This window comes from Eptatretus burgeri, chromosome 18 (assembly GCF_056783735.1).
Source record: "Eptatretus burgeri isolate ZD-2024b chromosome 18, Ebu_testis_v1, whole genome shotgun sequence".
Taxonomy (NCBI): domain Eukaryota; kingdom Metazoa; phylum Chordata; class Myxini; order Myxiniformes; family Myxinidae; genus Eptatretus; species Eptatretus burgeri.
The window spans coordinates 23,475,219-23,499,609 of record NC_140978.1 but is presented as its reverse complement, the minus strand read 5'-3'; the positions used below and the strand labels follow the sequence as shown (position 1 = coordinate 23,499,609).

The following is a 24,391-nucleotide window of genomic DNA, read 5'->3' as shown; positions in this document are numbered from 1 at the left end:
ACGCTCTGCCACACTGTGTGACACTCGACCACACGCTATCACACTGTCTGACACTCTACCACACGCAATCACACCATGTGACGCTCTACCACACTGTATGACGCTCTACCACACGCTATGATGCTCTACCACACGCTATCACACTGTATGACACTCCACCACACTGTATGACACTCTACCACACTGTATGACGCTCTACCACACGCTATCACACTGTATGACGCTCTACCACACGCTATCACACTGTATGACGCTCTACCACACGCTATCACACTGTATGACGCTCTACCACACGCTATCACACTGTATGACGCTCTACCACACGCTATCACACTGTATGACGCTCTACCACACGCTATCACACTGTATGACGCTCTACCACACGCTATCACACTGTATGACGCTCTACCACACGCTATCACATTGTATGACACTCTACCACACTGTATGACACTCTACCACACGCTATCACATTGTATGACACTCCACCACACTGTATGACACTCTACCACACGCTATCACACTGTATGACACTCCACCACACTGTATGACACTCCACCACACGCTATCACATTGTATGACACTCTACCACATGCTATCACACTGTATGACACTACCACACGCTATCACACTGTATGACGCTCTACCACACTGTATGACACTCTACCACACGCTATCACACTGTATGACACTCTACCACACGCTATCACACTGTATGACACTCTACCACACGCTATCACACTGTGTGACACTCGACCACACTCTATCACATTGTATGACACTCTACCACACTGTATGACACTCGACCACACGCTATCACACTGTCTGACACTCTACCACACGCAATCACACCGTGTGACGCTCTACCACACTGTATGACGCTCTACCACACGCTATCACACTGTATGACACTCTACCACACGCTATCACACTGTATGACACTCTACCTCACGCTATCACACTGTATGACTCTACCACACGCTATCACACTGTATGACACTCTACCACACGCTATCACACTGTATGACACTCTACCACACGCTATCACACTGTGTGACACTCGACCACACTCTATCACATTGTATGACACTCTACCACACTGTATGACGCTCTGCCACACTGTATGACACTCGACCACACGCTATCACACTGTCTGACACTCTACCACACGCAATCACACCGTGTGACGCTCTACCACACTGTATGACGCTCTACCACACACTATCACACTGTATGACACTACCACATGCTATCACACTGTATGACACTCTACCTCACGCTATCACACTGTATGACACTCTACCACACGCTATCACACTGTATGACACTCTACCACACGCTATCACACTGTATGACACTCCACCACACGCTATCACACTGTATGACGCTCTACCACACTGTATGACACTCTACCACATGCTATCACACTGTATGACACTCTACCACACGCTATCACACTGTGTGACACTCTACCACACGCTATCACACTGTGTGACACTCCACCACACTGTATGACGCTCTACCACACTGTATGACACTGTATGACGCTCTACCACACGCTATGACACTGTATGACGCTCTATCACACTGTATGACGCTCTACCACACGCTATCACACTGTATGACTGTATGACTGTATGACGCTCTACCACACGCTATCACACTGTATGACGCTCTACCACACGCTATCACACTGTATGACGCTCTACCACACGCTATCACACTGTATGACGCTCTACCACACGCTATCACACTGTATGACGCTCTACCACACGCTATCACACTGTATGACGCTCTACCACACGCTATCACACTCTATGACACTCGACCACCTGCTATCACATTGTATGACACTCTACCACACTGTATGACGCTCTGCCACACTGTGTGACACTCGACCACACGCTATCACACTGTCTGACACTCTACCACACGCTATCACACTGTATGATGCTCTACCACACTGTATGACAATCTACCACACGCTCTACCACACTGTATGACACTCTACCACACACTATCACACTGTATGACACGCGACCACACTGTATGACACTACCACACGCTATCACACTGTGTGACGCTCTACCACACTGTGTGACACTCTACCACACGCTAGCACATTGTATGACACTCTACCACACTGTATGACACTCCACCACACTGTATGACACTCTACCACACGCTATCACATTGTATGACACTCTACCACACTGTAAGACACTCTACCACACGCTATCACACTGTATGACTCTACCACACTCTATGACACTCTACCACACTGTATGACACGCTACCACACGCTATCACATTGTATGACACTCCACCACACTATGACACTCCACCACACGCTACCACACTGTATGACACTCTACCACACACTATCACACTGTATGACACGCGACCACACGCTATCACACTGTGTGACGCTCTACCACACTGTGTGACACTACCACACGCTATCACACTGTATGACACTCTACCACACGCTATCACATTGTATGACACTCCACCACACTGTATGACACTCTACCACACTGTATGACACTCTACCACACACTATCACACTGTATGACACGCGACCACACGCTATCACACTGTGTGACGCTCTACCACACTGTGTGACACTCCACCACACGCTATCACATTGTATGACACTCCACCACACTATGACACTCCACCACACGCTACCACACTGTATGACACTCTACCACACACTATCACACTGTATGACACGCGACCACACGCTATCACACTGTGTGACGCTCTACCACACTGTGTGACACTACCACACGCTATCACACTGTATGACACTCTACCACACGCTATCACATTGTATGACACTCCACCACACTGTATGACACTCCACCACACTGTATGACACTCCACCACACTGTATGACACGCGACCACACGCTACCACACTGTATGACACTCTACCACACTGTATGACACTCTACCACACACTATCACACTGTATGACACGCGACCACACGCTATCACACTGTGTGACGCTCTACCACACTGTGTGACACTCTACCACACGCTATCACATTGTATGACACTCCACCACACTGTGTGACACTCTACCACACGCTATCACATTGTATGACACTCCACCACACTGTATGACACTCCACCACACGCTACCACACTGTATGACACTCTACCACACACTATCACACTGTATGACACGCGACCACACGCTATCACACTGTGTGACGCTCTACCACACTGTGTGACACACTACCACACGCTATCACACTGTATGACACTCTACCACACGCTATCACATTGTATGACACTCCACCACACTGTATGACACCACCACACTGTATGACACCACCACACTGTATGACACACCACCACACGCTACCACACTGTATGACACTACCACACTGTATGACACTACCACACTGTATGACACTCTACCACACACTATCACACTGTATGACACGCGACCACACGCTATCACACTGTGTGACGCTCTACCACACAGTGTGACACTCTACCACACGCTATCACATTGTATGACACTACCACACTGTATGACACTCCACCACACTGTATGACACTCCACCACACGCTATCACATTGTATGACACTCCACCACACGCTATCACATTGTATGACACTCTACCACACTGTATGACACTCTACCACACTGTATGACACTCTACCACACGCTATCACACTGTATGACACTCTACCACACGCTATCACACTGTATGACACTCTACCACACTGTATGACACTCTACCACACTGTATGACACTCTAGCACACGCTATCACACTGTATGACACTCCACCACACTGTATGACACTCCACCACACGCTATCACATTGTATGACACTCCACCACACTGTATGACACTCCACCACACGCTATCACATTGTATGACACTCCACCACACTGTATGACACTCCACCACACGCTGTCACATTGTATGACACTCTACCACACTGTATGACACTCTACCACACGCTATCACACTGTATGACACTCTACCACACGCTATCACATTGTATGACACTACCACACTGTATGACACTCCACCACACTGTATGACACTCCACCACACGCTATCACATTGTATGACACTCCACCACACGCTATCACATTGTATGACACTCTACCACACTGTATGACACTCTACCACACGCTATCACACTGAATGACACTTTACCACACGCTATCACACTGTATGACACTCTACCACACTGTATGACACCACACTGTATGACACTCTACCACACGCTATCACACTGTATGACACTCCACCACACTGTATGACACTCCACCACACGCTATCACATTGTATGACACTCCACCACACTGTATGACACTCCACCACACGCTATCACATTGTATGACACTCCACCACACTGTATGACACTCCACCACACGCTATCACATTGTATGACACTCCACCACACTGTATGACACTCCACCACACGCTGTCACATTGTATGACACTCTACCACACGCTATCACATTGTATGACACTACCACACTGTATGACACTCCACCACACGCTATCACATTGTATGACACTCCACCACACGCTATCACATTGTATGACACTCTACCACACTGTATGACACTCTACCACACGCTATCACACTGTATGACACTTTACCACACGCTATCACACTGTATGACACTCTACCACACTATGACACTACCACACTGTATGACACTCTACCACACGCTATCACACTGTATGACACTCCACCACACTGTATGACACTCCACCACACGCTATCACATTGTATGACACTCCACCACACTGTATGACACTCCACCACACGCTGTCACATTGTATGACACTCTACCACACTGTATGACACTCTACCACACGCTATCACACTGTATGACACTCTACCACACGCTATCACATTGTATGACACTACCACACTGTATGACACTCCACCACACTGTATGACACTCCACCACACGCTATCACATTGTATGACACTCCACCACACGCTATCACATTGTATGACACTCTACCACACTGTATGACACTCTACCACACGCTATCACACTGAATGACACTTTACCACACGCTATCACACTGTATGACACTCTACCACACTGTATGACACCACACTGTATGACACTCTACCACACGCTATCACACTGTATGACACTCCACCACACTGTATGACACTCCACCACACGCTATCACATTGTATGACACTCCACCACACTGTATGACACTCCACCACACGCTATCACATTGTATGACACTCCACCACACTGTATGACACTCCACCACACGCTATCACATTGTATGACACTCCACCACACTGTATGACACTCCACCACACGCTGTCACATTGTATGACACTCTACCACACTGTATGACACTCTACCACACGCTATCACACTGTATGACACTCTACCACACGCTATCACATTGTATGACACTACCACACTGTATGACACTCCACCACACGCTATCACATTGTATGACACTCCACCACACGCTATCACATTGTATGACACTCTACCACACTGTATGACACTCTACCACACGCTATCACACTGTATGACACTTTACCACACGCTATCACACTGTATGACACTCTACCACACTATGACACTACCACACTGTATGACACTCTACCACACGCTATCACACTGTATGACACTCCACCACACTGTATGACACTCCACCACACGCTATCACATTGTATGACACTCCACCACACTGTATGACACTCCACCACACGCTATCACACTGTATGACACTCCACCACACTGTATGACACTCCACCACACGCTATCACATTGTATGACACTCCACCACACTGTATGACACTCCACCACACGCTATCACATTGTATGACACTCCACCACACTGTATGACACTCCACCACACACTATCACATTGTATGACACTCCACCACACTGTATGACACTCCACCACACGCTGTCACATTGTATGACACTCTACCACACTGTATGACACTCTACCACACGCTATCACACTGTATGACACTCTACCACACGCTATCACATTGTATGACACTACCACACTGTATGACACTCCACCACACGCTATCACATTGTATGACACTCCACCACACGCTATCACATTGTATGACACTCTACCACACTGTATGACACTCTACCACATGCTATCACACTGTATGACACTTTACCACACGCTATCACACTGTATGACACTCTACCACACTATGACACTACCACACTGTATGACACTCTACCACACGCTATCACACTGTATGACACTCCACCACACTGTATGACACTCCACCACACGCTATCACATTGTATGACACTCCACCACACTGTATGACACTCCACCACACGCTGTCACATTGTATGACACTCTACCACACTGTATGACACTCTACCACACGCTATCACACTGTATGACACTCTACCACACGCTATCACATTGTATGACACTACCACACTGTATGACACTCCACCACACTGTATGACACTCCACCACACGCTATCACATTGTATGACACTCCACCACACGCTATCACATTGTATGACACTCTACCACACTGTATGACACTCTACCACACGCTATCACACTGAATGACACTTTACCACACGCTATCACACTGTATGACACTCTACCACACTGTATGACACCACACTGTATGACACTCTACCACACGCTATCACACTGTATGACACTCCACCACACTGTATGACACTCCACCACACGCTATCACATTGTATGACACTCCACCACACTGTATGACACTCCACCACACGCTATCACATTGTATGACACTCCACCACACTGTATGACACTCCACCACACGCTATCACATTGTATGACACTCCACCACACTGTATGACACTCCACCACACGCTGTCACATTGTATGACACTCTACCACACTGTATGACACTCTACCACACGCTATCACACTGTATGACACTCTACCACACGCTATCACATTGTATGACACTACCACACTGTATGACACTCCACCACACGCTATCACATTGTATGACACTCCACCACACGCTATCACATTGTATGACACTCTACCACACTGTATGACACTCTACCACACGCTATCACACTGTATGACACTTTACCACACGCTATCACACTGTATGACACTCTACCACACTATGACACTACCACACTGTATGACACTCTACCACACGCTATCACACTGTATGACACTCCACCACACTGTATGACACTCCACCACACGCTATCACATTGTATGACACTCCACCACACTGTATGACACTCCACCACACGCTATCACATTGTATGACACTCCACCACACTGTATGACACTCCACCACACACTATCACATTGTATGACACTCCACCACACTGTATGACACTCCACCACACGCTGTCACATTGTATGACACTCTACCACACTGTATGACACTCTACCACACGCTATCACACTGTATGACACTCTACCACACGCTATCACATTGTATGACACTACCAGACTGTATGACACTCTACCACACGCTATCACACTGTATGACACTTTACCACACGCTATCACACTGTATGACACTCTACCACACTATGACACTACCACACTGTATGACACTCTACCACACGCTATCACATTGTATGACACTCCACCACACTGTATGACACTCCACCACACGCTATCACATTGTATGACACTCCACCACACTGTATGACACTCCACCACACGCTGTCACATTGTATGACACTCTACCACACTGTATGACACTCTACCACACGCTATCACACTGTATGACACTCTACCACACGCTATCACATTGTATGACACTACCACACTGTATGACACTCCACCACACTGTATGACACTCCACCACACGCTATCACATTGTATGACACTCCACCACACGCTATCACATTGTATGACACTCTACCACACTGTATGACACTCTACCACACGCTATCACACTGAATGACACTTTACCACACGCTATCACACTGTATGACACTCTACCACACTGTATGACACCACACTGTATGACACTCTACCACACGCTATCACACTGTATGACACTCCACCACACTGTATGACACTCCACCACACGCTATCACATTGTATGACACTCCACCACACTGTATGACACTCCACCACACGCTGTCACATTGTATGACACTCTACCACACTGTATGACACTCTACCACACGCTATCACACTGTATGACACTCTACCACACGCTATCACATTGTATGACACTACCACACTGTATGACACTCCACCACACGCTATCACATTGTATGACACTCCACCACACGCTATCACATTGTATGACACTCTACCACACTGTATGACACTCTACCACACGCTATCACACTGTATGACACTTTACCACACGCTATCACACTGTATGACACTCTACCACACTATGACACTACCACACTGTATGACACTCCACCACACGCTATCACATTGTATGACACTCCACCACACTGTATGACACTCCACCACACGCTATCACATTGTATGACACTCCACCACACTGTATGACACTCCACCACACACTATCACATTGTATGACACTCCACCACACTGTATGACACTCCACCACACGCTGTCACATTGTATGACACTCTACCACACTGTATGACACTCTACCACACGCTATCACACTGTATGACACTCTACCACACGCTATCACATTGTATGACACTACCAGACTGTATGACACTCCACCACACTGTATGACACTCCACCACACGCTATCACATTGTATGACACTCCACCACACGCTATCACATTGTATGACACTCTACCACACTGTATGACACTCTACCACACGCTATCACACTGTATGACACTTTACCACACGCTATCACACTGTATGACACTCTACCACACTGTATGACACTACCACACTGTATGACACTCTACCACACGCTATCACACTGTATGACACTCCACCACACTGTATGACACTCCACCACACGCTATCACATTGTATGACACTCCACCACACTGTATGACACTCCACCACACGCTATCACATTGTATGACACTCCACCACACTGTATGACACTCCACCACACGCTATCACATTGTATGACACTCTATCACACTGTATGACACTCTACCACACGCTATCACACTGTATGACACTCTACCACACGCTACCACACTCTATGACACTATGACACTCCACCACACTGTATGACACTCTACCACACGCTATCACATTGTATGACACTCTACCACACGCTATCACATTGTATGACACTCTACCACACTGTATGACACTCTACCACACTGTATGACACTCTACCACACTGTATGACACTCTACCACACGCTACCACACTGTATGACACTCTACCACACTGTATGACACTCTACCACACTGTATGACACTCTACCACATGCTATCACACTGTGTGACGCTCTACCACACTGTGTGACACTCTACCACACGCTATCACACTGTATGACACTCTACCACACGCTATCACATTGTATGACACTACCACACTGTATGACACTCCACCACACTGTATGACACTCCACCACACGCTATCACATTGTATGACACTCCACCACACTGTATGACACTCCACCACACGCTATCACATTGTATGACACTCTATCACACTGTATGACACTCTACCACACGCTATCACACTCTATGACACTATGACACTCCACCACACTGTATGACACTCTACCACACGCTATCACATTGTATGACACTCTACCACACGCTATCACATTGTATGACACTCTACCACACTGTATGACACTCTACCACACTGTATGACACTCTACCACACTGTATGACACTCTACCACACGCTACCACACTGTATGACACTCTACCACACTGTATGACACTCTACCACACTGTATGACACTCTACCACATGCTATCACACTGTGTGACGCTCTACCACACTGTGTGACACTCTACCACACGCTATCACACTGTATGACACTCTACCACACGCTATCACATTGTATGACACTACCACACTGTATGACACTCCACCACACTGTATGACACTCCACCACACGCTATCACATTGTATGACACTCTACCACACTGTATGACACTCTACCACACGCTATCACACTGTATGACACGCTATCACACTGTATGACACTCTACCACACTGTATGACACTCTACCACACTGTATGACACTCCACCACACGCTATCACATTGTATGACACTCCACCACACTGTATGACACTCCACCACACGCTATCACATTGTATGACACTCCACCACACTGTATGACACTCCACCACACGCTATCACATTGTATGACACTACCACACTGTATGACACTCTACCACACGCTATCACACTGTATGACACTCTACCACACGCTATCACACTGTATGACTCTACCACACGCTATAACACTGTATGACACTCTACCACACGCTATCACACTGTATGACACTCTACCACACGCTATCACACTGTATGACACTCTACCACACGCTATCACACTGTATGACACTCTACCACACGCTATCACACTGTATGACACTCTACCACACGCTATCACACTGTATGACACTCCACCACACTGTATGACACTCCACCAAACGCTATCACATTGTATGACACTCCACCACACTGTACGACACTCCACCACACGCTGTCACATTGTATGACACTCTACCACACTGTATGACACTCTACCACATGCTATCACACTGTATAACACTCTACCACACGCTATCACATTGTGTGACACTACCACACTGTATGACACTCCACCACACTGTATGACACTCCACCACACGCTATCACATTGTATGACACTCCACCACACGCTATCACATTGTATGACACTCTACCACACTGTATGACACTCTACCACACGCTATCACACTGTATGACACTTTACCACACGCTATCACACTGTATGACACTCTACCACACTGTATGACACTACCACACTGTATGACACTCTACCACACGCTATCACACTATGACACTCCACCACACTGTATGACACTCCACCACACGCTATCACATTGTATGACACTCCACCACACTGTATGACACTCCACCACACGCTATCACATTGTATGACACTCCACCACACTGTATGACACTCCACCACACGCTATCACATTGTATGACACTCTACCACACTGTATGACACTCTACCACACGCTATCACACTGTATGACACTCTACCACACGCTATCACACTGTATGACACTCTACCACACGCTATAACACTGTATGACACTCCACCACACTGTATGACACTCTACCACACGCTATCACATTGTATGACACTCTACCACACGCTATCACATTGTATGACACGCTACCACACTGTATGACACGCTACCACACGCTACCACACTGTATGACACTCTACCACACTGTATGACGCTCTACCACACTGTATGACGCTCTACCACACGCTATCACACTGTATGACGCTCTACCACACGCTACCACACTGTATGACACTCCACCACACTGTATGACACTCCACCACACTGTATGACACTCCACCACACTGTATGACACTCCACCACACTGTATGACACTCCACCACACTGTATGACACTCCACCACACTGTATGACACTCCACCACACTGTATGACACTCCACCACACGCTATCACATTGTATGACACTCTACCACACGCTACCACACTATGACACGCTACCACACTCCACCACACTGTATGACACGCTACCACACTCCACCACACTGTATGACACGCAACCACACTGTATGACACTCCACCACACTGTATGACACTCCACCACACTGTATGACACTCCACCACACTGTATGACACTCCACCACACGCTATCACATTGTATGACACTCCACCACACGCTATCACATTGTATGACACTCCACCACACTGTATGACACTCCACCACACGCTATCACATTGTATGACACTCCACCACACTGTATGACACTCCACCACACGCTATCACATTGTATGACACTCCACCACACTGTATGACACTCCACCACACGCTATCACATTGTATGACACTCTACCACACTGTATGACACGCTACCACACTGTATGACACTCTACCACACACTATCACACTGTATGACTGTATGACGCTCTACCACACGCTATGACACTGTATGACGCTCTACCACACGCTATCACACTGTATGACGCTCTACCACACGCTATCACACTGTATGACACTCTACCACACTGTATGACACTCCACCACACTGTATGACACTCCACCACACTGTATGACACTCCACCACACTGTATGACACTCCACCACACTGTATGACACTCCACCACACTGTATGACACTCCACCACACTGTATGACACTCCACCACACTGTATGACACTCCACCACACTGTATGACACTCCACCACACTGTATGACACTCCACCACACTGTTTGACACTCCACCACACTGTATGACACTCCACCACACTGTATGACACTCCACCACACTGTATGACACTCCACCACACTGTATGACACTCCACCACACGCTATCACATTGTATGACACTCTACCACACGCTATCACACTGTATGACACTCCACCACACGCTATCACACTCTATGACACTCCACCACACTGTATGACACTCCACCACACTGTATGACACTCCACCACACTGTATGACACTCCACCACACTGTATGACACTCCACCACACTGTATGACACTCCACCACACTGTATGACACTCCACCACACTGTATGACACTCCACCACACTGTATGACACTCCACCACACTGTATGACACTCCACCACACTGTATGACACTCCACCACACTGTATGACACTCCACCACACTGTATGACACTCCACCACACTGTATGACACTCCACCACACTGTATGACACTCCACCACACTGTATGACACTCCACCACACTGTATGACACTCTACCACACGCTATCACATTGTATGACACTCTACCACACGCTATCACACTGTATGACAATCTACCACACGCTATCACGCTGTACCACACGTAGTTTTTTTTAAATCTTAGTGAGTTACACTGTACCTAACAAAGTACCCGCACCACACTGGATCCACCACACATGTAGTGAACTCGAGTACATCCCGACGAACAAGCACCTTTCTCTTTATCCCCCGGGATGCGCTTCCACCTCGATCCTTTTTCTTCCCTTTTATGAAGAAGGACATGATCAATGATCACTCACAGGTTGGAAAACTCAAAACCCCCAGGTACGGGGAGCGAGCAGACGCACGTGTCCGCTTGACCTTTACCCTCCGGACCTACGGCGTCCGCGCGAGATCAAAATGCTTCCACAATCGCGATCTTAAACCCCTCTCGCGCATATCACGTGACCATTCATATCGCGTTAAATTAAATATTATTATCAAAGCTTTTCGTTCACTTCGTTTCTTCCATATTGTGGTGTCAAATCATTGTAAAAAAATATAGTTAAAAATGTTTAACTATTAAAACGTTCAACTTTAATTCCGTACTTCGTTGATCACACGTGGGTTCAAACTCGGAAATGCACAGCAAATGATAAAGCGCTCACTGAGTGAAAGGTGCTGAAAGATTTGAGAACCAGAAAGTGAATTATACTTTAACACCTGGGACCAGTGATTCCATGTACGTGATGGGGAATGTGAGTTCCAGACGTGAACCCTCCTCTCACTGCCTCCCCCTCCTCTCCCCTCCTCTCTCTCCTCCTCTCCCCTCCTCTCTCCCCTCTCTCTCCCCTCTCCTCCTCTCCCCTCCTCTCTCTACTCTCCCCTCCTCTCCTCCTCTCTCCTCTCCTCCCCCTCCTCTCTCCTCCTCTCCCCTCCTCTCTCTCCTCTCCCCTCCTCTCCTCCTATCTCCTCTCCTCCCCCTCCTCTCTCCTCCTCTCTCCTCTCCCCTCTCCTCCTCTCCCCTCCTCTCTCTCCTCTCTCCTCCTCTCCCCTCCTCTCCTCCTCTCTCCTCTCCTCCCCCCTCCTCTCTCCTCCTTTCTCCTCTCCCCTCCCCTCCTCCTCTCTCCTCTCCTCCCCCCTCCTCTCTCCTCCTCTCTCCTCTCCCCTCCTCTCCCCTCCTCTCTCCTCCTCTCTCCTCCTCTCAGTGTTTTCCTCAAACCCTCTTTCATCTTGGTGATGATAATGGTGACAGCCTTGTCCTTGTCCTTGATCTCCACCACCTCCAGGTACTTGCTATAGTCATCAACCACCAGGAGATAGTCTTTGACTTGATATGTGAGGATGTCTGCTCCCACCTTTTGCCATGCCAGCTCAGGTATGAGATGTGAATTCCAATGGCTGAGGCAAACTGCGCAGTCAGCTCCTGTTATTCAATGTGTGCGGCCATGTTGGGCCTAAACAGAGCGCCTGTGGCCCTGGCTTTCATTTGATCAGCTCGCACGTGACTCTCATGTCGCAGAACCACAATCGTATTCCTGAGTGAGCGGTCCCTGACACAGAGCAGTCCGTAAGTTCGGTGTACTTCAACTTTGACCGGCCAGGAGTCTTGAAGGACGCTCGAAGCATTGTGCTTCCTGTTGGACCATCCCACCATGACTGCCTGCTTCACCATGTGGATGTCAGGGTCCTCACCGCTGCAGGTCGCACCTGCGATTGCCTCATGGCACTCACCGGCATGTCTCGCATCAGACAGTGAACCAGACCTATGTCCTCCTCCATCTGGATGGTAAGTATGCATGACTCAATGTGTCAACCACACACTGTCATGGCCAAAAATATTGGCACCCTTGTTCTTTTTTCAAATAATGCACCATTTCTTCCAGAAAATTGTTGAAATTAAAAAATCTTTTGCAATCCACAAATGTGCTTCTTTGGTTTGCGTTGGAACAAATGTTAAAAAGCTGAAAAAAATTCCTAAATCTGAGCTTATTCCACACATAAATCCTAAAATGGCCCGGACAATATTTTGGCACCTTTTATAAGTTGTGAGAAATAATTAGATTTCAAGCAGGTGATTCTCCTTTACCCAGAATTGTACTCACCTGTGGTGAGTTGCAGGTGCTGGCAATATAAAAATCACTCCTTCAACCAGTTTGAATAGAGAAAAGGAGACATTCTGCTGTTTTGGGCCACTGTGCAATGAGCAGGGACAAAAGGAAGAAAACCAGGGGATTTTTTTTGAGGAGGTCAGACACAAGATTGTAGTCAAACATGGACAATCTCAAGGCCACAAGGCCATCTCTAGAGACCTTGATGTACCTGTGTCCACTGCACACAATGTTATCAGGAAGTTTAAGACCCATGGCACTGTAGCCAACCTCCCTGGACGTGGCCGCAAGAGAAAACTTCATCGAAAATTGCAGCGAAGGATTGTTCGAATGGTGGAGAAAGCACCTCGATCAACTGCCAAGCAGATTGAAGCTGACCTTCAGACACAAGGCACAACAGTTTCAACTCGCACCATCCGTCACCAACTCAATGAAAGGGGGTTCTATGGTAGGAGATCCAGGAGACCCCACTGCTGTGGACAGATGAGACCAAATTAGAGCTTTTTGGTAAAGCACATCATCTCTATGTTTACAGAAAACATAATTAAGCCTTCAAAGAAAAGAACACCTTCCCTGTAGTCAAACATGGAGGAGGTCCAGTGGTGTTTTGGTGTTGCTGTGCTGCCTCAGGCGCTGGGTGCCTTTAATGTGTGCATGGCATCATGAAATCAGGAGATTACAAGGAGGCATTTTGGAGCACAATGTTCAACCCAGCGTCAGAAAGCTGGGTCTCCGTCGAAGGTCATGGGTCTTGTCACAGGACAACGACCCCAAACACACTTCAAGAATCACCCAGGAATGGTTCAAGACAAAATGCTAGACTGTTCTGAAGTGGCCAGCAATGATTCTCGATCTAAATCCCATTGAACACCTGTGGGGAGATCTGAAAACAGCAGTTGGGAGAAGGCAACCTTCAAATCTGGGAGAACTGGAGCAATTTGCACAAGAAGAGTGGACCAAACTACCAGTAGAGAGGTGTCGGAAGCTCATTCATGGCTATAGGAAGTGTTTAACTGTAGGTATTTTATTGAAAAGCTGTGATACCAAATATTAAGTCTAAGGTGTCAATAATTTTGTCAATGCCATTTATTTTTCTTTTCTGATTTCAAAGGATATATTAAGTTCTGAATCAAAAACAAAGGTTCTGTAATATTAACGGTGAAATAAAGAATTGTGGAGACCAAAAAACTTTTGTCAATTTCAACTTATGTTTTGAAAAAACATGCAAGGGTGCCAATATTTTTGTCCACGACTGTACATGTACTTCCCTGGGACATACCTCACATCCAGCTCATTGCACTGCAGTCACAGGAGTATTCGCTGCAGTCGTGGAGTCGCGTTGCCCTGGGGTTACTTGGAAATTGCCTCTAGAGGACGGTGATCCGTCTACACATTCAAGGGCTTCCCGTACATATTCTGGTGGAACTTGTGGCACGCATAGCAGGTTGCCAACACTTCCTTTTTGATCTCAGATTTCAGTGTCCAGCATGGACCTTGATACATCGTGAACCAGCCGTCCCTCCTTGAGTAGACAACAACCAAGCCGACTCTGGCTAGCATCTACTTGGACTGTCACCGGCTTGGAGATGTCACAGTATCTCAGAACAGGTTCCGTTGCCAGTGCCTCTTTAACCTTGTGGAGACTTTGTGCGTGCTCTGCTTCCCAGCTCCAGGCTGCATCTTTCTGGAGCAGTGCATGGAGCAGTGCCATTATCTCCGACTCGTTTGGTAGATACTGTGCTAGATATTTGACAATGCCCAACAGGTGCTGAAGTCCTGGCCTGTCTTCTGGTGTAGGTATGTCAGCAATCGCTTGGACCTTGGATTTGTCTGGAGTCAGTCCCTCCGGAGTGATTATGTTGCCAATGTACAGCATTTTGGGCACTCGGAACTGTACGTTGGTCCTATTGAATTTCAGCTGTTGTTGGCGAGCTTTCTGCATGACCTTACGCAGGAGTTGGTCATGCTCTGCCACAGTCTCAGTGGCAATGATCATGTCATCGGCAATGACCTGTACATCAGGAATGTCGCCGAAGGCTTCCTGGTTCTTCTTGTGCATGAGTTCACCGGCTGAGAGTGTGTCGACAGACATGCGGCAGAATCTCCTCCTTCCCCAGGGTGTATTGAATGTGCACAGGTAGGAGGACTTCTCAGTCAGCCTCACATGCCAGTAGCCATCTGCCATGTCAATCACTGTGAACACCTTGTTGTTGTTCAGCTTCATCTGCACGTCGCTTGGTGTAGGCATTGTGTATCTCTCGTTTGATTGCACAGTTCAACGGTTTTGTGTCTTGGCAGATTCTCATGCGGCCATCTCTTTTTTGGGGGGTGACTACAAGGTTACTAACCCAGTCAGAGGGCTTGTCGACCTTGGCCACCACACTGCATTTCTCATACTTGGCATAGACAACACGTCTGGCTGGCTGAGCAGTTGGCGTGACATCTGAATTCAACTCAATTCCATACTCCCGCCAGTACTGACCAGTGCCTGTGTACACATCTGTGTATTGCTTGAGCAGCCTCTCATTGGGCAGTGGAGCATGTAGTGAATCCATACGCTTGATAAGGCCCAGCTTTTCACAATGCGTTTTGCCCTGTTACATGAACAGTGGTTTTCTCAGTCACGCAGCATCTGATTCTCCTTTCTTGCCATTTACGTTTGCAGGGAACTACTGTTGTCCCCAATGGCTGGAACCTACCCTCACCAAAAGCAGTGAGAATGACATTGGTGGGCATTATGCTGTGCTCAGGCATTGCTGTCATCTCGGTGGCAAGAGAAATTATGTTTATCTAGGCAACCGTATCTCGCTTGAAATTCACCATTCTCTGGCCTACTGTGAGCTGTTGTTGCCATCTGCCAGTAGGCTGGGTGATGACATCATCCAGGTTACCAATGAGCATTGAATCTATGACGCAAAACTCTTCAGTACCTTGCTCGGCATCTACATCCAGAAGACGTACCCAACTAATGCCTCCACCCTTGCATACTGCAGCCCCGTGATTCTTGCCTCCACACAATTGGTACACGTTTTGCCAAATTCTGGACACCTGCGCGGCACAGGATTGTGCTTCTTGCCACAGTACTCACACACACGCCGAGTAGAGCTTTTCTGTTGCCCTTCATGATTTACAGCTGGTGTCATAGCTCTGGCTTGCTTGGGAAAGGTGGTGCACTGTTGTTGCCACTCTTTATCCAATGCGTTGACATTGTCCTGTTGGCGTCATTGTCCTGTTGGAATGTAAATCTCATCGCAGTCTAAGGACTTTTGCACTCTGGAGCAGGTTCTCCTCAAGGATTTGCCTGTATTTGGCTCCATTCGTTGTTCCTTCCGTCCTTACAAGTCTCCCAGTCCCTGCTGCTGAAAAGCATCCCGATAGCATGATGCTGCCACCACCAAGCTTCACGCTAGGGATAGTGTTAGATGGGTGATGAGTCGTGCTCAGTTCCCACCCGACGTTGCACTTTGCATTGAGGCCAAAGAGTTCAATTTTCGTCTCACCAGCCCACAGAATGTTTTGCCTCGTGCTCTCACAGTCTTTCACGTGGCTTTTTGCAAACTCCAGGTGTGCTGTAATGTGTCTTTTTATCAGGCGTGGCTTCTGTCTGGTCACTCTCCCATAAAGCCTAGATCTGTGAAGTGCTGCAGAGACTGTTGTCCTTCCGGAAGGTTCTCTCATCTCATCCAAGGAACTCTGCAGTTCTGTCAGAGTGGTCATTGGGTTCTTGCTCACCTCCCTGACCAAGGTCCTTCTTCCCAGTTGTTCAGTGTGGTCAGACAGCCAACTCCAGGAAGTGTCTGGGTAGTTCCATATTCTTTCCATTTCCAAATGATGGAGCTCACTGTGCTCTTGGGAATTTACAACACTCGAGAAATTTTTAGATCCTCGTGGAGGATCTCTAAGTCTTACTCACGTTGTTGTTCTTCATCTTCTTCTTGTGGACTTTTTTGTTTCACATCCTACAGTTTTCATCGAAACTTCCTGAAACTTGGTGGATATATGTAAAAATACCCTCCGCAGACAGTAACCATCTCCGATTTTGAAAATTCTTCCGAGAAAAAAAAGTTATGACGTCTAAATATCTCCACTAATGGAAATCGCCGAAAAAAAATCTCCGAAACGAGGTAAGCTTTTTGAATTCTGTTTGCGGGAATCGAACAGGGCATTAGCAGAGATGAATTACCGCACACATGATACACCACTATGACGTCATATCAATTTTAATGACGTCATTCCTATTTTTAGACATTTTTTGTTTCACAACCCAGAGTTTTCATCGGATCTTCGTGAAACTTGCCATGTATATGCAGAAAGCCCACGCGCAGGCAGCAACCATCTCCGATTTTGGAAATTCTTCCGAGAAAAAAAGTTGGCATAATATCGCCGCTAATGGAAATCGCCTATACCATTATCTCCGAAACTCGGCAAGCTGTTTGAATTTTGTTTGCGGGAATCAAGCCGGGCATTAGCACAGATAATTTATCGCAAACCTGATACATCACAATGATGTCATATTCGTTTTTATGACGTCATCATTAAGAGGACCAGGATCTTAGCTCATTTGAGCTTGTTTTATACCCTTTTCCAAGATCAATGCTTCCTTCCAGTTCTACGGACAGTCCCTTGGATTTCATGGTGGAGTTTCGATCCTTCCATGCACTGTCAACTGTGGGACCTCATATAGAAAGGTGTGTTTCTTTCTCAATCACGTCCCATCAATTGAATCAACAGGGGAATTCCAATGAAGTTGTGGAGACATCTCAAGGGTGATTAAAGGAAAAGGGATGCACCTGAGTGTTGTGTTTGCATAGTCACATGACACTCCACCGGATCACAGGTCATGTGACCTGGCCGCCAGGGGTTGAGGTTCCGCCAGGTTGGCTGTAATACACAGTCGTGTTACCTCTTGTCCCGTGTAGTGTGTCCGTGTGGTCTTTCCGTCGGGATACAACACCCGAGCTCAATTCGGAGTGTCATCACAAAGGGGTTGAATACTTATTGACGCAAGACATTTCGGCTTTTAATTTTTTTTATTAATTTGTAAACATTTCTCAAAACATGCTTTCATTTTGTCATTGTGTGGAATTTTGCGTCGATCGGTGACGAATTATTTAAATTTAATCCATTTAATAAATTCAGCCCGGAACACATCAAAATGTGAAAAAGCCAAGGGGGGGGGGGTGTTGTGTCGCAAAGTCAGGCCCACATGTGGGTTCTTCAACTCAACCGTTTTCAATGACGTCTCCTGCTGTCCTTTCCCCACAGCTCTCTGACGTCATTTCCGGTTCCGCCTCGTCATTTCCGGTTCCTCATGCATTCATTAATATTCATATAACTCTTCAATACCACAGGGTGTGAATACTCGCTGAAGGCACTGTAAAGTGTAAAGCACAGTATGTCAAAAAAAATTGTCACGGGTTATGACGAAACTCGGTGGACACTTTGGGTGTGTGATGAGGAAGAATTGATTCGATTTCAGTGAAGATCCGGATCCAGAATTGTGTATTTTTTTTTAATTTTAATCCTTCCTGAAAATAATTTGTGTAAAAATATTTATTGCCAATCGAAATTGTGTTGTGGCGGTGTATTTGGTGGCACCGTTCCTCTTATTGTCATGGGGGATCCTCACTACCGACTACCTACGGATTTCACCAGCTAAGATTAAGTGCCGTAATTGCTTTACGTGTTTATAACAACATTGTGTTTTGTTTGTGGATTCGCTCCACGGTTTCGACGTAATCGACGATGTTTTTTTTGGGCGGTGTATTGTACTGATGCATTTGGTTCACGTTACTTTGCGTTGATTTTTTTTCCTCTCCCCTCCATTCGAGTTGCTATATCCACGGAACGTGTGGTGGATTTTAAAACGTTTTAATATGCGGGATATGTCAAAAAAAAAAACCCTGATCCGGAAGTACTGGCGTTGTTGTGGTTACAGGGGTTAAAGGGTAACGGCAAAATACCGAGCTGGTTTGTGTCTGCTTCGGCTTTAGTTTGAGTAAATACGATTGCACGGAACACCGTCTTGGAAAAACAAGGTACAATATTTTGGTTGATGTTTAAAATGACACAAACTCGGTTCATACGGAATCGATGCTCCGGTGCTTGCACGGATGGTTCATTGGGGACTGCTCAATGTGCTCCTTGGTTCGAGGTAAATCAGTGCAGATTCACATGGGAGAGTTTTGGGACGAGTGCGTTCCCATATTTAAATAAATAACCTCTCCAGAGTCCAAGGCAGTTGACAGTTGGTTGGTTACCTGTACCTGCAGGTGATAAACCTGGTGGTATCGAATTGATGAGAGACTTTCAAAAAGATATCAATAGCTCTACTGACTGCTCCGTCATGTGACGGCTCGGGTTCAGGCCACAGAAAACAGTGTGCATCTTGGCATTATATCTCATCCAAACTATGAAAACACCTTGACGGGGTACAGGTATGACAGGTATACATCTGAGGTTTCATTGGAGAAAAGCTCGGCTGTTGTGTTGACAGCGTCGTTAAGTTGTTCAGAAGTTGGGGGAACTGAGCTATGAGGAACGGCTTGGAACATTGGGTGTAGTTGTATACAATGGTCGAGGCTCATGGAAATGGGGAAACACCAACAACAGAGTGGAAGTTGAGAGTGAGATAAAGAGAGGCGAGGACACCAGGCGGGGGGGGGGGGGTGAACAAACTGAACGAAACACAGAAGAAGAAGGGGAAAGGATGAAACAGAAAATGAACAAACCAACCCACAACTAACCAAGCCAAAGGGACAGAATGACCTGGAAAAGGGGAGTGTTTGGGAATGGGGTCATTTGGGGGTCGAATAGGTCATGACTATGGATGGGGGACGAACAGCTGTCTTGAAGCCTTAGACTTCGAGGGAAGAATGGGACTGAACAGATTGGGGGAGTTGGTTCCACAGGTGAGAGAAGAGAGCAACAAATGAGTGGAGGTGGGCAGTGAACCTGGATTTGGGGAATTGAACAAGAAGAGGGTTACCGGCACACCGTGTGAATCCTGCGGAAACGTTTCAGGGACAGAGCCAGGAGAGGGCAGAGGGTGCAAGACCTATAGATGCATGAACGTGGTGACATGGTTCAGTTGAAGATGATTTAAGGTTTTGATGAAGCAAACACTCAGACTCGACACAAACTGATCACACCACATTGTAGGTTCAATCTTTGAGCAAACAGTTTCTGTGTTTCAGTAGCCGACTACCAGTATCGACTGAATGCCCAGTCAGTCTGCAAACAACTTTAAGAGTGAAGTTACAACACGGCTTGTTAACTTAAACCCAGCAGGTTCAGTTTTAAATAAATTGAGTATGCACACTTTACAATGCAAGTCAAAATTGGTCTTGCAACCACTGCTTGCGATGCCCTTGTATTCAAGGTAATGACGACAATACTGAATCTGCCTTTTTGTCGAAGTATTAATCACTTTGGGCATGATGGAAACTGCACAGTTTGTGTGAGTATTGATTATTACTGATGACCTTTTCCTTTCTTGTTGGTGTTCAGGAGGATGCAGAAGGACAAGAGAGTGGAATGTATCTTTTTTGTCAACCACATGTCAACCAATGTGTCAACCACACACTGTCATGGCCAAAAATATTGGCACCCTTGTTCTTTTTTCAAATAATGCACCATTTCTTCCAGAAAATTGTTGAAATTAAAAAAATATTTTGCAATCCACAAATGTGCTTCTTTGGTTTGCGTTGGAACAAATGTTAAAAAGCTGAAAAAAATTCCTAAATCTGAGCTTATTCCACACATAAATCCTAAAATGGCCCGGACAATATTTTGGCACCTTTTATAAGTTGTGAGAAATAATTAGATTTCAAGCAGGTGATTCTCCTTTACCCAGAATTGTACTCACCTGTGGTGAGTTGCAGGTGCTGGCAATATAAAAATCACTCCTTCAACCAGTTTGAATAGAGAAAAGGAGACATTCTGCTGTTTTGGGCCACTGTGCAATGAGCAGGGACAAAAGGAAGAAAACCAGGGGATTTTTTTTGAGGAGGTCAGACACAAGATTGTAGTCAAACATGGACAATCTCAAGGCCACAAGGCCATCTCTAGAGACCTTGATGTACCTGTGTCCACTGCACACAATGTTATCAGGAAGTTTAAGACCCATGGCACTGTAGCCAACCTCCCTGGACGTGGCCGCAAGAGAAAACTTCATCGAAAATTGCAGCGAAGGATTGTTCGAATGGTGGAGAAAGCACCTCGATCAACTGCCAAGCAGATTGAAGCTGACCTTCAGACACAAGGCACAACAGTTTCAACTCGCACCATCCGTCACCAACTCAATGAAAGGGGGTTCTATGGTAGGAGATCCAGGAGACCCCACTGCTGTGGACAGATGAGACCAAATTAGAGCTTTTTGGTAAAGCACATCATCTCTATGTTTACAGAAAACATAATTAAGCCTTCAAAGAAAAGAACACCTTCCCTGTAGTCAAACATGGAGGAGGTCCAGTGGTGTTTTGGTGTTGCTGTGCTGCCTCAGGCGCTGGGTGCCTTTAATGTGTGCATGGCATCATGAAATCAGGAGATTACAAGGAGGCATTTTGGAGCACAATGTTCAACCCAGCGTCAGAAAGCTGGGTCTCTGTCGAAGGTCATGGGTCTTGTCACAGGACAACGACCCCAAACACACTTCAAGAATCACCCAGGAATGGTTCAAGACAAAATGCTAGACTGTTCTGAAGTGGCCAGCAATGATTCTCGATCTAAATCCCATTGAACACCTGTGGGGAGATCTGAAAACAGCAGTTGGGAGAAGGCAACCTTCAAATCTGGGAGAACTGGAGCAATTTGCACAAGAAGAGTGGACCAAACTACCAGTAGAGAGGTGTCGGAAGCTCATTCATGGCTATAGGAAGTGTTTAACTGTAGGTATTTTATTGAAAAGCTGTGATACCAAATATTAAGTCTAAGGTGTCAATAATTTTGTCAATGCCATTTATTTTTCTTTTCTGATTTAAAAGGATATATTAAGTTCTGAATCAAAAACAAAGGTTCTGTAATATTAACGGTGAAATAAAGAATTGTGGAGACCAAAAAACTTTTGTCAATTTCAACTTATGTTTTGAAAAAACATGCAAGGGTGCCAATATTTTTGTCCACGACTGTACATGTACTTCCCTGGGACATACCTCACATCCAGCTCATTGCACTGCAGTCACAGGAGTATTCGCTGCAGTCGTGGAGTCGCGTTGCCCTGGGGTTACTTGGAAATTGCCTCTAGAGGACGGTGATCCGTCTACACATTCAAGGGCTTCCCGTACATATTCTGGTGGAACTTGTGGCACGCATAGCAGGTTGCCAACACTTCCTTTTTGATCTCAGATTTCAGTTTCCAGCATGGACCTTGATACATCGTGAACCAGCCGTCCCTCCTTGAGTAGACAACAACCAAGCCGACTCTGGCTAGCATCTACTTG

The 24,391-nt window shown here is 46.6% G+C and overlaps 2 protein-coding genes across 5 annotated transcripts in view; one reads left to right on the top strand and one right to left on the bottom strand.

The window, feature by feature from the left end:
• Window positions 1–13,263, bottom strand: part of RRP9 (ribosomal RNA processing 9, U3 small nucleolar RNA binding protein) — a 53,563-nt gene extending 40,300 nt beyond the window's left edge. Inside the window, 1 exon segment of the mRNA XM_085864037.1 lies at window positions 13,075–13,263. Within this exon segment, the coding sequence (XP_085720163.1) occupies window positions 13,075–13,143 (69 nt within the window). The 5' untranslated portion in view covers window positions 13,144–13,263.
• A 185-nt stretch (window positions 13,264–13,448) lies between these two features.
• On the top strand, window positions 13,449–24,012 carry LOC147008737 (uncharacterized). Of its 4 annotated transcripts, none has more exons than XR_015053276.1 (3): window positions 17,264–20,989; window positions 22,461–22,489; window positions 22,835–24,012. XR_015053276.1 is itself a non-coding variant. In XM_085864038.1 (3 exons), exons 1-3 carry the CDS (start codon window positions 21,065–21,067, stop codon window positions 23,320–23,322), a joined length of 558 nt encoding a protein of 185 aa, XP_085720164.1. In that variant the 5' UTR covers window positions 20,659–21,064; the 3' UTR covers window positions 23,323–24,012. The 4 variants fall into 4 exon arrangements, 1 of the variants encoding a protein (XP_085720164.1); XM_085864038.1 differs by having other exon boundaries at window positions 20,659–21,105; XR_015053275.1 differs by lacking the exon at window positions 17,264–20,989 and adding an exon at window positions 13,449–13,598 and having other exon boundaries at window positions 22,461–24,012.
• Window positions 24,013–24,391: the final 379 nt, after the last annotated feature.